At 39.4% G+C, this 13,263-nt stretch overlaps 1 protein-coding gene across 2 annotated transcripts in view; it reads left to right on the top strand.

Moving 5' to 3' along the window:
- The window catches only part of MND1 (meiotic nuclear divisions 1 homolog (S. cerevisiae)), a 74,274-nt gene extending 62,862 nt beyond the window's left edge, over nucleotides 1-11,412 (top strand). For both annotated transcript variants that reach the window (XM_011959777.1, XM_011959778.1), the window contains 2 exons: nucleotides 4,963-5,007; nucleotides 11,067-11,412. In XM_011959777.1, the coding sequence (XP_011815167.1) occupies nucleotides 4,963-5,007; nucleotides 11,067-11,173 (152 nt within the window). In that variant the 3' untranslated portion in view covers nucleotides 11,174-11,412. The remainder of the gene's footprint in view (nucleotides 1-4,962; nucleotides 5,008-11,066) is intronic.
- The last annotated feature ends 1,851 nt before the right edge of the window (nucleotides 11,413-13,263 follow it).

Below are 13,263 nucleotides of genomic sequence, written 5' to 3'. Positions count from 1 at the left end.
CAAGTGATTCTTGTGCCTCAGCCTCCGAAGTAGCTGGGATTACAGGTGCCTTATATTATTTTTTAAACTAATTATTACTTTTTTTTTTTTTTTTGAGACATTCTCACTCTGTCACCTCAGCTGGAGTGCAGTGGCATGATCATGACTTGGTGCAACCTCAACCTCCTGGACTCAAGCAATCCTCCTGCCTCAGTCCCCTGAGTAGCTAGAACTACAAGCACGTGCCACCATGCTGAGCTAATGTTTGTGTTTTTTGTGGAGACAGGATTTCACCATGTTACTCAGGCTAACATTATTTTAAATGTCCAGTTTTGCAACAAAAAGATGCAAGACATACAAAGAAATAAACTATGGCTCACACACTGGAATAAAAATGTTTCAGTGGAAACTGTTTTCAATGGAAACTGTTCCTGAGAAAGCCCATGTGTTGGACTTACTTACTAGACAAAAACACTTCAAATATGTTCAAAGAGAAATGAAAAACAAGAAAATAAAAACCAAATATTGGTTCTTTTTTTTTTTTTTTTTTTTTGAGGTGGAGTCTTGCTCTGTCACCAGGCTGGTGTGCAGTGGCATGATCTCAGCTCACTGCAACCTCCGCCTCCTGGGTTGAAGCAATTCTCCTGCCTCAGCCTCCCCTGTAGCTGAGACTACAGGCACGCGCCACCATGCCTAGCTTTTTTTTTTGTATTTTTAGTAGAGACGAGGTTTCACCATGTTGGCCAGGATGGTCTCGATGTCTTGACTTCGTGATTTGCCCGCCTCAGCCTCCCAAAGTGCTGGGATTGCAGGTGTGAGCCACTGCGCATGGCCCTTTTTTTTTTTTTTTTTTGAAACGGAGTTTTGCTCTTGTGGGAGTACAATGGCACGATCTCGGTTCACTATAACCTCCACCTCCCTTGTTCAAGCGATTCTCCTGCCTCAGCCTCCTGAGTAGCTGAGACTACAGGCACGCGCCACCATGCCCAGCTTTTTTTGTGTGTTTTTAGTAGAGATGGGATTTTGCCGTGTTGGCCAGGCTTGTCTCAAACTCCTGACCTCTGGTAATCTGTCCACCTCAGCCTCCAGAAGTGCTAGGATTACAGGCATGAGCCACCACACGCGACCCAAAAATTGGTTCTTTAAGTGGATCACAAAGTAGACACACTTTTAGCTAGACGAAAGAGAAATAGAAAAAAATTAGTAGCTGGGACTGGAAGTGTACACCACTACACCTGGCTAATTTTTTTTTTCATTATCTTTTGTAGAAATGGGGTCCCACTATGTTGGCTACACTGGTCTCGAACTCCTAGACTCAAGCAGTCCTCCTGCCTCAGCCTCCCCAAGTGCTAGGAATCCAGGCGTGAGCTCTTGCACCCGGCTGAAACACAATATTATTAAGGAAATACTCCCCAAATTGATCTACTGATTCAATGCTAAACCGATCAAAATTTCAGCTGCTTTTTTGCAGAAATTGGTAAACTGATCTTAAGTTTCATATGGAAATGCAAGAGATACAGAATAATCAAAAGAATCTTGAAAAAGAACAAAGTTACAGACTCACATTTTTCAATTTCATAACTTACTATAAGACTACAGTTATCAAGACAGTATGGTAGTGGTATAAGAATAGACATATACACTTTGGGAGGCCGAGGCGGGCAGATCACGAGGTCAAGATCCTTCTGGCTAACACGGTGAAACCCTGTCTCTACTAAAAATATAAAAAATTAGCCAGGCATGGTGGTGGGTGCCTATAGTCCCAGCTACTCAGGAGGCTGAGGCAGGAGAATGGTGTGAACCTGGGGGGCGGAGCTTGCAGTGAGCCGAGATCACGTCACTGCACTCCAACCTGGGCAACAGAGTGAGACTCCGTCTCAAAAAAAAAAAAGAAAGAATACACATACAGATTAATGGAATCAAGAGTCCAGAAATAAACCCAATTGATTTTCAACAAAGGTGCCAAGACCATGGAATCAGGAAAGAAATCATGTTTTCAGCTAATGGTATTTGGCACAACTGGATATCTACATGCAAATGAATTAATCTGAACCCCCACTTTACATCAAAAAAATTAACTCAAATGGATCAAAGACCTATATGGAAGAGCTAAAACTATAAAACTCTTAGAAGAAAACAGATTTATATTTCTGTATCCTTGGGTTAAGCAACAGTTCTTGAATATGACACCAAAAGCAGGAACAACCACAGAAAAAGTAGATAAATGAACTTCATCAAAATTAAAAATTTTTTTACAATATCAAGAAAATAAAAAGAGGCTGGGCACAGGGGCTCACACCTGTAATCTCAGCACTTTGGGAGGCCGAGGTGGGTGGATCATGTGAGGCCAGGAGTTCGAGACCAGCCTGGCCAACATGGTGAAACCCCATCTCTACTAAAAATACAAAAATTAGTCGTGGTGGCACACACCTATAATCCCAGCTATTCGGGAGGCTGAGGCAGGAGAATCACTTGAACCAGGAAGGCAGAGGTTGCAGTGAGCCGAGATTGCACCATTACACTCCAGCCTGGGTAACAGAGAGAGATTCCATCACAAAAAGAAAAAAAGAAAGTGAAAAGTGAACTCAGGATGGAAGAAAATATTCACAAGTTCTGTATCTGACAAGTGCCTAGTATCCAAAATATATAAAGAACTCATAATACAACAATAAAAAGACAACCCAATTGAAAAATGAGCAAAGGATATGAACGGACACTTCCCCCAAGAAGATACACAGATAGCCAATAAGCACATGAAAAGATGCACAAAATCATTAGGAAATGCAAATCAGAACCCCAGTGAGATACTACTTCACACTTGTATTAATCTGTTTTCACACTGCTGATAAAGACATACCTGAAACTTGGCAATTTACAAAAGAAAGAGGTTTATTGGACTTACAGTGCCACGCATTTGGGGAAACCTCAAAATCATGGTGGAAGGTGAAAGGTATGTCTCACGTGATGGCAGACAAGAGAAGAGAGCTTGTGCAGGGAAACTCCCATTTTTAAAGCCATCAGATCTTGTGAGACTCATTCACTATCATGAGAACAGTGCAGGAAAGACTTGCCCCCATAATTCAATCCCCTCCCACTGGGGTCCTCTCACAACATGTGGGAATTGTGGGAGTTACAATTCAAGATGAGATTTGAGTGGGGACACAGCCAAACCATATCAACACCCATTAGGATAGCTATAATGTAAAAACAAAATAATGAGGCCGGGTGCGGTGGCTCACGCCTGTAATCCCAGCACTTTGGGAGGCCAAGGCAGGCGGATCACCTGAGGTCAGGACTTGGAGACCAGCCTGACCAACGTGGTGAAACCCCATCTCTAGTAAAAATACAAAATTAGCTGGGTGTGGTGGCATAGGCTAAGGCAGGAGAATTGATTGAACCCGGGAGGCGGAAGCCGCAGTGAGCCAAGACCACACTATTGTATTCCACCCTGGGCAACAAGAGCGAAACTCCGTCTCAAAAAAAATAGAAAATAATAAGTGATGAGGATGTGGAGAGACTGGACCTCTTAGATTGCTGGTGGTATTATAAAGTGGTGCTACCACTTTGGCAAACAATTTATATCTTCCCCAAAATACATACCCAAGATGATTGAAAACATGTTCACACAAAAATTATTATTCGTATTAGCAGAAACAACCCAAATGTCCATCAGCTGATGAATGGATAAGCAAATTGTAAAATAGTACTTAGCTTAAAAAAGAATGAGGTGTTGATACATGAATGAACCTTGAAAACATTGTGTTAAGTGAGAGAGGCCTGACCTAAAAGACCACATATTGCATGTTTCGTTCATATGAAATGTACACAAAAGGGAAATCCATAGAGAAGAGACAGCAACTAGGTTAGTAGTTGCCGGGAAATGGAGGGAGAAGGAATGTGGAGTGAGTGCTAAGGGGCACAAGGGTTTTTTTTGGGTGATGAAAAAATGTTCTGGAGTTAAATAGTAGTAATGGTTGTACAATTTTGTGAATATCATAAAAACCACTGAAGGTCAGGCATCGTGTCCCGTACCTGTAATCCCAGCACTTTAGGAGGCCAAGATGAGGAGGATCACTTGAGGCCAGGAGTTTGAGACCACCCTGACAACATAGCAGGATATCTTGTAGAGATAGGGGATCTCTACAAGAAATAAAAAAAATGAGCTGGGCATGGTGGCACATTCCTGTAGTCTCAGCTGCTCAGAAAACTGAGGCAGGAGGATTGCTTAAGCCCAGGAGTTTGAGGCTACAGTGAGCTATGATTACATTACTGCACTCCAGCTAGGGAGACAGTGACACCCAGTCCCTAAATAAGTAAATAAATGAAAATTACTGAATTTTATAGTTTAGTATGCTGAATTTTGTAACATATAAAGTATCTTTCAATTTAAAATGCCATCATTTTAAGTAATAGTTAATGCCCCATTAATCATGGCACTGTTATGTGCTGTGCAGATTAACTTGAAGTACATAATACACATACAGATACATTTGATAGCATGATGTGTATTTAACTATAAAGTAAAAGTAAATACTTCCTTCTATGGGACTACTTTCTTATCACTAAAATTTTTTTTAGAGTCACACTTACTGTGGTCTTATAATGCCTGTATAGTAAAATTCTTATTACATTTAAGTTGTTGTATTTTGGTATGGTGAGTTCTTTGAAAAACATGTCATTTAAACTTACATGTTGCCTTTAAAGGAGCAAGTACAATGATGATGGACACTTAGGAAAGGGAAATTGTTCACTTTAACTTTCCATTAATTACTAATATTACTGCAGCTCCCTAAATTTCCTTAGGAATTTGCAAGAGTTTGTAAAATACAATATTATGTCACTATTTCAGCTTTTTTCATAGCCATTTTATATATAAATTTTATAAAAATTTTGTTCATATGAAAAAATATAAATGTACACATAGCTAAAGATAATTTTATATATATAAATACATTTCATTTTATATATATAATTTTTTTTCAGGCCAAGCAAATAAAGTAGCCAAAGAAGCTGCTAACAGATGGACTGGTATGTACCATAATAATACTGATAAATAAACTGTAAACTCCCTTCACACTTACTGTGATGTGAAATTCACATACCTTGTGCTAGCTTTGTTCAAGAAAGGACGTTTCTGAAAAATGTATGCATTACTCAGATGTTTACATATTAAATCATTTCAGTTATTTAAGGTTATTTTTTATAATCTTATGAGTCATTTTGTAAAGTATAAGATATTTTTGTAAAACTAATGATTGCTTCCAGTTTAACTTTTGTACAACTTTTCCCAAGATAAGTCACTTGGGCTAATCACTTAACTTTCATATATATTAATGTAAGATACACTTTAAGATAATGGAATCTTAAAGATTTATATTCTTGCTAATAATAATAATAGCTAAGGTTTGTTGAGGACTGACTATATGCCAGTTATTGTAATGTCTATGGTTCATTCTCATTTTATCTCCATGATAATCTTGTGAGGTAGATATGATTATTATCCCTAATTTAGGAGACAAAACTAAGACCCTCAGGAGTCCAAGGCCACACATTAGTCAGACAGCAGAACAGGAATTAGAATCCAGCTTTTTTGGCTTGACTTAAAGTGACTATGTTTGGTTAGTCAAAGGTGATTAGTCACTGGAAGAACAGACGCTGGAGCCAGGTTTCTCTGACTCCCTGTCCAGGCCTCTGTTTCACACAAAAAAATAAGAATTATTTTTTTCCTACTCTATTTTATAATTAAATAGGTTGGTAAAATCAATATAATTGGCCTTTAGGGTTTTTTTTTTTCTGAAATTGCAGTTTTATTTATTACAAAGTTATTTCTTAAGTAAGGTAATGCTTTAGTGATAAGAACAGAGGAGGGTAAAAAAGCAAACTGACATGAAAGAGAGTAATGAAATAAGTGTCCCACGAAGTATAAATAAATATGGATTTTTAGGTTAAAAATAAGACAGAAATCCAAGGTGATTTCCCCCAGTATTTTCAACAAAGAGGCTCAGCACACAGTAGGCACAGGCAGCATGTGTGTGTAGTGGGAGGAACCTGGCTTTGAAAAGAATCCAAGCTGTTCTCCTTACTTGCTGTGTGACCTCTTGACCCCCTCTCAGCCTGCTTCCTCATCTGTTCATTGTGGATAAATAATACCTACCTCCCATTCTGGGAGGATTAAATAAGACAGTTTGTAAGCCCGTCAGCACCATGTTGGACACGTAGATAAATACTCCTCTTTTCCTTTTCTTCTCTTAAAAAAGTTCATGATTTCCAATTGATCATACACTTCCAAAATTATAATTGGAAAAACATTTGGAATGGCTTTTTTTTTCCCTATCCTATTAGCTACAGAAGAACCTGGGACTTTTAAAACCATGAGGAAGAAAGATATTTTTAGAATAGCAGAAACAGCTGTTAAGAACCATATTTCCATTTAAAGTTACAGCTTACTTCTTCCTGCTTCCAGCATAAACATGTGTTATGAAAGACGGAGATAAGAGATAAAGCATCACACCTCAGAAAACCGCCACCTTCACAACAAACAAAAAGGAAACAGTAATAAAATAAGAATTATTTTTTTCCTAGTCTATTTTAGAATTAGGTAGATTGGCAAAATCAATATAATTGGCCTTTAGTTTTGTTTTTTTTAATGAAATCGCAATCTTATTTATCATATAGCTATTAAAGTTTGCTTTAATATTCATATTAAAATTATCATATAGAAAGAAAGTTTGCTTTCTTTTTACTTAAAAAAAGCTCTGGCCGGGCGTGGTGGCTCATGCCGGTAATCCCAGCACTTTGGGAGGCCAAGGCAGGAGAATCACTTGAGGTTAGGAGTTCAAGACCAGCCTGGCCAACATGATGAAACCCTGTCTCTACTAAAAATACAAAAATTAGCCAGACATGGTAGCACACACCTGTAACACTAGCTACTCAGGAGGCTGAGGTAGGAGAATTGCTTGAACCCGGGAGGCAGAGGTTGCAGTGAGCTGAGATCGTGCCACTGCACTCCAGCCTGGGCAAGAGTGAGACACTGTCTCAAGAAAAAAAAAAGTCCTTAAAAATGTATCTAGAATTGAGAATATATACTGTTCAACAATTCAGTATCTCAGTTCTATAGGATGAGAGATTACCTCAGAGTCTAAGTATAGAAATGCCACATCTAAATGTTTGGTGACGTTAAATACACTTTAAGTGTGATTTCAATGATATCATATGAAACCTTGCTTAATAATTAAGATGGTGAGGTTTTTGTAAACACATATGAGAGGCATCTTAATGAGTGAAGAGGGATAGGTATTGCCAGGGCCTAACCTAGATTCATTGCAAATGATATTGCTCATCCTATTCCTATAGGTATCTTCGCCGTGCCACCGTATAAATCAAACAGCCTTAAGGTTGTTTGTTTAAAATAAAAAAGTTATTCTATATCCATTTATAAAAATTCCTACATTAAATAGGGAAATTATTTGACAGAGAATGAACTATCAAGATTGTCAGTGACATTATCTTGAAGGCCGACATCCAGTGGTCCAAAGAAATGTTTAGTCAGAGTCTTCTTTGAATTGGTCCATTAGGCATTGTTGTGGAGAGGTTTTTATTTGTTCTTTTTCTTGCTTTTAACCTTTAAATGTTTATAATGAAATGGTTTCTTATCCCTCTATAAATCAGGAAATCCTTCCTGTAGAGGCTATTCAGTAGTCTTACCCTGATGCCTCATTCTCTTTTCTGATCCAGGTTTGAAGTTGATTCCCTGTAAGCTTCCTGCATTGTTGTATCTGTTCTCTCATTTCCTAGAAATCTTTCTGTATTCATGAAGCCTGTCTTGTAAGCTATACACATAAGACTTGGCCTTTTCTCTCTGAGACACCTATCACTTTGTAATTGTTTAGTAATAAATTATTGGCCAGGTGCGGTGGCTCAAGCCTGTAATCCCAGCACTTTGGGAGGCCGAGACGGGTGGATCACGAGGTCAGGAGATCGAGACCATCCTGGCTAACACCGTGAAACCCCGTCTCTACTAAAAAATACAAAAACTAGCCGGGCGAGGTGGCGGGCGCCTGTAGTCCCAGCTACTCGGGAGGCTAAGGCAGGAGAATGGCGTAAACCCGGGAGGCGGAGCTTGCAGTGAGCTGAGATCCGGCCACTGCACTCCAGCCTGGGCGATAGAGCCAGACTCTGTCTCAAAAAAAAAAAAGTAATTATTATTTTTTCTCTCTTGTGTCAACTTGAAGGCATAGGTTCTTCACATTCTGTAATATCTGCAGTACACCTGATATTTGTCTTATGTAGCAGCAGACCCTCTATAACATTTGGGTGTGATTAGCAAGAATGTACTGGTTGGGCAGAGACTGGTAAAAATTATCCTAGAATACCTTATGGTGGTATTTTAACATTCTCTCTTAGGTTATTGTGAAAAGTAAAGATTCATTTTAGATTGTTACAAAGACTAAAGATCATTTTAATATCTGTTGACATTCCATAACACTTTAATTGAAAGAAATTAATTTTGTTAACATTATTCTATTTGATGCAGTAGTATTCTCCATAAAATTCATTCCAGAAATGTGTTTATCATTATTTGATACTTGGAATTAAACTTCCATAGAAAAAATATTTTAAAAGTGATCAAACTCCATGTATTAGTTTTCTAGAGATGCCAGAACAAAGTATCACAGATAGGGTGGCTTAAACAATAGAAATTTTTCTCACCATCCTGGAGAATCAAATTTCAATATCAAGATGTTGGCAGGTTTGGTTTCTTCTGTAGGTCTTCCTTCTCACTGTGTCCTCTCACAGTCTTTCCTGTGTCTCTCAGTGTGTTCAAATTTCCTTTTTTTTTTTTGAAATGGAGTCTTGCTATGTTGCCCAAGCTGGAGTGCAGTGGCACAATCTCAGCTCACTGCAACCTCCACCTCCCTGGTTCAAGCAATTTCCCTACCTCAGTCTCCTGAATAGCTGGGATTACAGGTGCACGCCACCAGACCCGGCTAATTATTTTTGTATTTTTAGTAGAGATGGGGTTTCACCATGTTGGCCAGACTGGTCTCTCAAACTCCTGACCTCAGGCAATCTGCCCGCCTCGGCCCCCACAGAGTGCTGGGATTACAGACGTGAGCCACTGCACCCAGCCAATCCTTTTCCTTTCTCTTTTTGCTTTTTTTTTTAGATGGAGTCTTGCTTTTTCGCCAGGCTGGAGTGCAGTGGCACTATCTCAGCTCACTACAATCTCTGCCTCCTGGGTTCAAGCGATTCCCCTGCCTCAGCCTCCTGAATAGCTGGGACTACAGGTGCACGCCACCACGCCCAGCTAATTTATTTGTATTGTTAGTAGAGGCAGGATTTTACTATGTTGGCCAGGATGGTCTCTATCTCTTGACCTCGTGATCCTTTTCTTATAAAGACACCAATCCTACTGGATTAGGGCCCATCCCAATGACCTCATTTTAACTTAATCACCTCTTTAAAGATATGTTTCAATATAGTCACATTCTGAGGTCGTAGGGGCTAGGACTTCAACATACAAATTTGGGGGGAAATGATTCGGCCCATAACATTCCAGAAGAACCTATTCTAACCCTTTACTTCATTATCACTACTAATAGATTGTTTAACATTTTACAGAATACTCTGACAAGCTATAAAATCTTATACCATCGTTTTTTTCTGTGTGTGTAATACATTTTCATCATAAAGGTTGTATATGTACATTAAAGAAATGTATGAAATTAAGAAAAGAAAGGCTGGACACAGTGGCTCACACTTGTAATCCCAGCATTTTGGGAGGCCGAGGTGGGTGGATTGCTTGGGCTCGGGAGTTCGAGACCAGCCTGGGCAACATGGTGAAACCTCATCCCTACAAAAAATACAAAAGTTGCCGGGTGTGGTGGTGCACGCCTGTTGTCTCTGCTACTTGTGGGGCTGAGGTTGGAGGATTACCTGAGCCTAGAAGGTGGAGACTGCAGTGAACTGAGATTGCACCACTCACTGCACTCCAGCCTGGGAGACAAAGCAAGATCCTGTCTCAAGGAAAAAAAAAAAAAAGGGAAAAAAAATCCACTGTTGCTCCCACCCTCTCAAGTGCAGCCACTGTGAGCACACTGGCACTGTCCTGCCTCCCTCACTAGCTTCCTGATGAGTAGACATTTAGATTGCTTTTATTTTTTCTATAATGGCACTGGAATAAAGACCCTTGACCAAAAATCCTTGTACACAGTTTGTTTTCTTTCCTTGGGATAAATCTCCTGAAGTAGACGTACCACTTTTTTTCAGTCGTTAATGCATTTTAAATCCCCCCAGGAGATGCTGAGGACATTTCTATTCTTAGTCTTAAGAGAACCCCTTTCCCTGCTCCCCACCCCCTCTCCCTACTACTGGCCTGATTGTCTGGAAGCCATTACTGTCTGTGGGACAGGAAGAAGGGTCTGGAGAGAATGTGTTCCCTTTGGGAACAGGAGCAACTTTAATTCCTGAGGCAACAGTCCTGGCCTCTGCTGTGGAAATGTAGAAGAGACACCATTAACCTGTCCCTGTTTTTGTATTATTCTTAAGTCTGGTATTTAGCAGCAAGCAGCCTATAGAATTTTTAAATATGAGATCTATTAACTTGTTCAAAATAGCATTTAAATACTTTTTGTTTGATGCGGAGTTTCACTCTTGTTGCCTAGGTTGGAGTGCAGTGGTGCAATCTCTGCTCACCACAACCTCCGTCTCCCAGGTTCAAATGATTCTCTTGCCTCAGCCTCCCGAGTAGCTGTGACACAGGTGCCTGCCACTAACCACGCCCAGCTAATTTTTGTATTTTTAGTAGAGACGGGGTTTCACCATCTTGGCCGGGCTGGTCTCAAACTTCTGACCTCATGATCCGCCTGCCTTGGCCTCCCAAAGTGCTGGGATTACAGGCATGAGCCACCGCACCTGACCTTAAATACTTTTTAATTAGTTGCCATTACTCTTAAAAATACAGAAAACTCCTTATTTTGATATATCTGAAAGTTAATAGAAGGAAGTAAAAGAACAATGAAGATAATTGTACTTGAAATTTTTATGATTATGTTTTTCTCAAAATTATTTCTCAATTTTCTTTATAGATAACATATTTGCAATAAAATCTTGGGCCAAAAGAAAATATGGGTTTGAAGAAAATAAAATTGATAAAACTTTTGGAATTCCAGAAGACTTTGACTACATAGACTAAAATATTCCATGGTGGTGAAGAATCTACAAGTTTGTGAATATGTAAATTTTAAACTATTATCTAACTAAGTGTACTGAATTGTCATTTGCCTGTAACTGTATTTATCATTTTATTAATGTTAAATAAAGTGTAAAATGCAGATGTTCTTCACCCCTTTTGGTAGATCAAAAGCAGGATGATAACCATATCCCCCCAGTGCTCATCAGGGTAGGACAATACAAATTAAGCCATCCATCTCAGTCCAGACAGATTTACAAATGATTTTTTTTTTTAAGATCAAAACCATGACGTGCTAATGCTTTAGTTTTATTTAAATATTAATATTAACTATTAAGGGTATATTTGGGCTGGGCATGGTGGCTCACACCTGTAATCCCAGCGCTTTGGGAAGCTGAGGCAGGCAGGTCACTTGAGCTCAGGAGTTCAAGACCAGCCTGGCCAACATGGCAAAACCCCCTCTCTTTTAAAAATACAAAAAGTAGTTCCACCTACTTGGGAGACTGAGGCAGGAGAATTGCTGGAACCCAGGAGGTGGAGGTCACAGTGAGCTGAGATTGCGCCACTGCACTTGAGCCTGGGCAACAGAGCAAGGCTGTGTCTCAAAAAAAAAAAAAGTGTATTTGAAGGATCCATCATACATATACACACACCTAAATGCTTGGAAATGACCTTTAAAATCCTAATGGCTGCTCTCCTATTTCCCAACAGTGACCGAACTCAGTATTCTGCATTATCTTTGCAAATTTCCCACAGAAAAAAATACAGAAAGTTGATATTCCTCAAATTTAGTTAAGTAGTAATGCCTCAGACATGAAAACTCCTTTTTTCTTTTGAGTTTTTGATACCTTTCTACTGGAAGGAACAAGTGCATGGCCATTTGTCCTGATTTATGCACTTTTTATAAGATGATATACAGTCATGTGTTACTTATCAATGGGGATATGTTACTTATCAATGGAGATATTGCTCCTAGGCTACAAACCTATACAGCATATTGTGGTACTGGAGACTGTAGGCAATTGTAACACAATGGTAAGTATTTGCATATCTAAACATAGGAAAAATATATTAAAAACACAATATAGGACCATGCGCAGTGGCTAACTCCTGTAATCCCAGCACTTTGGGAGGCCGAGGCAGGTGGATGATCTGAGGTCAGAACTTCGAGACCAGCCAGGCCAACATAGCAAAACCCTGTCTCTACTAAAAATAAATTACCCGGGTGTGGTGACGCACGCCTGTAGTCCCAGTTACTCAGGTAAGCTGAGGCACGAGCATTGCTTGAATCCAGGAGGCGGAGGTTGCAGTAAGCTGAGATTGCGCCACTGCACTCCAGCCTGGGCAACAGAGCGAGACTCTGAAAAAAAAAAAAATAATACAGTATAAAAGATAAAAATGGCACACCTGTCAAGGACACTTACCAAAAATGGAGCTTGCAGGACATGAAGTTGCTCTGCGTGGCAAGGTGTGGTGACTCATGCCTGTAATCCCAGCACTTTGGGAGGCCAAGAAAGGCGGATCACAAGGTCAAGAAATTGAGACCATCCTGGCCAACATGGTGAAACCCCGTCTGCTAAAAAAGAAAATACAAAAATTAGCCGTGGTGGTATGCGCCGGTAGGCCCAGCTACTCAGGAGGGTGCGGCATGAGAATGGCTTAAACCCAGGAGGCAGAGGTTGCAGTGAACCTAGATCGCACAACTGCACTCCAGCCTGGGCGACAGACTGAGACTCCATCTCAAAAAAAAGAAAAAAAAGAAGTTGCTCTGAGTGACTAAGTGGTGGGTGAATGTGAAGGTCCCTAGGACATGACTACACACTATTCTAGACTTTGTAAACACTGTACACTTGGGCTACACTAAATTTATAAAAAATTTTTTCCTGTAATAACCTTAGCTTACTACAATTTTTTACTTCATAAATTTAAATTGTTTAAACGTTTTGGCCCTTGTGAAACATTTAGTTTAAAACATGTACAGCTGTACAAAGTTTTTATTAATATTAAAAATATTAAATATTAAAAATAATATTATAATATGTAGACTATATCATATATACTGTCATAATAAAATTATATATAAATATTACATA

Source organism: Colobus angolensis, unplaced genomic scaffold, assembly GCF_000951035.1.
Source record: "Colobus angolensis palliatus isolate OR3802 unplaced genomic scaffold, Cang.pa_1.0 Scaffold5, whole genome shotgun sequence".
Classification (NCBI taxonomy): domain Eukaryota; kingdom Metazoa; phylum Chordata; class Mammalia; order Primates; family Cercopithecidae; genus Colobus; species Colobus angolensis.
The sequence above is the reverse complement of the archived record's forward strand: the minus strand, read 5'-3'. Positions and strand labels throughout refer to the sequence as shown.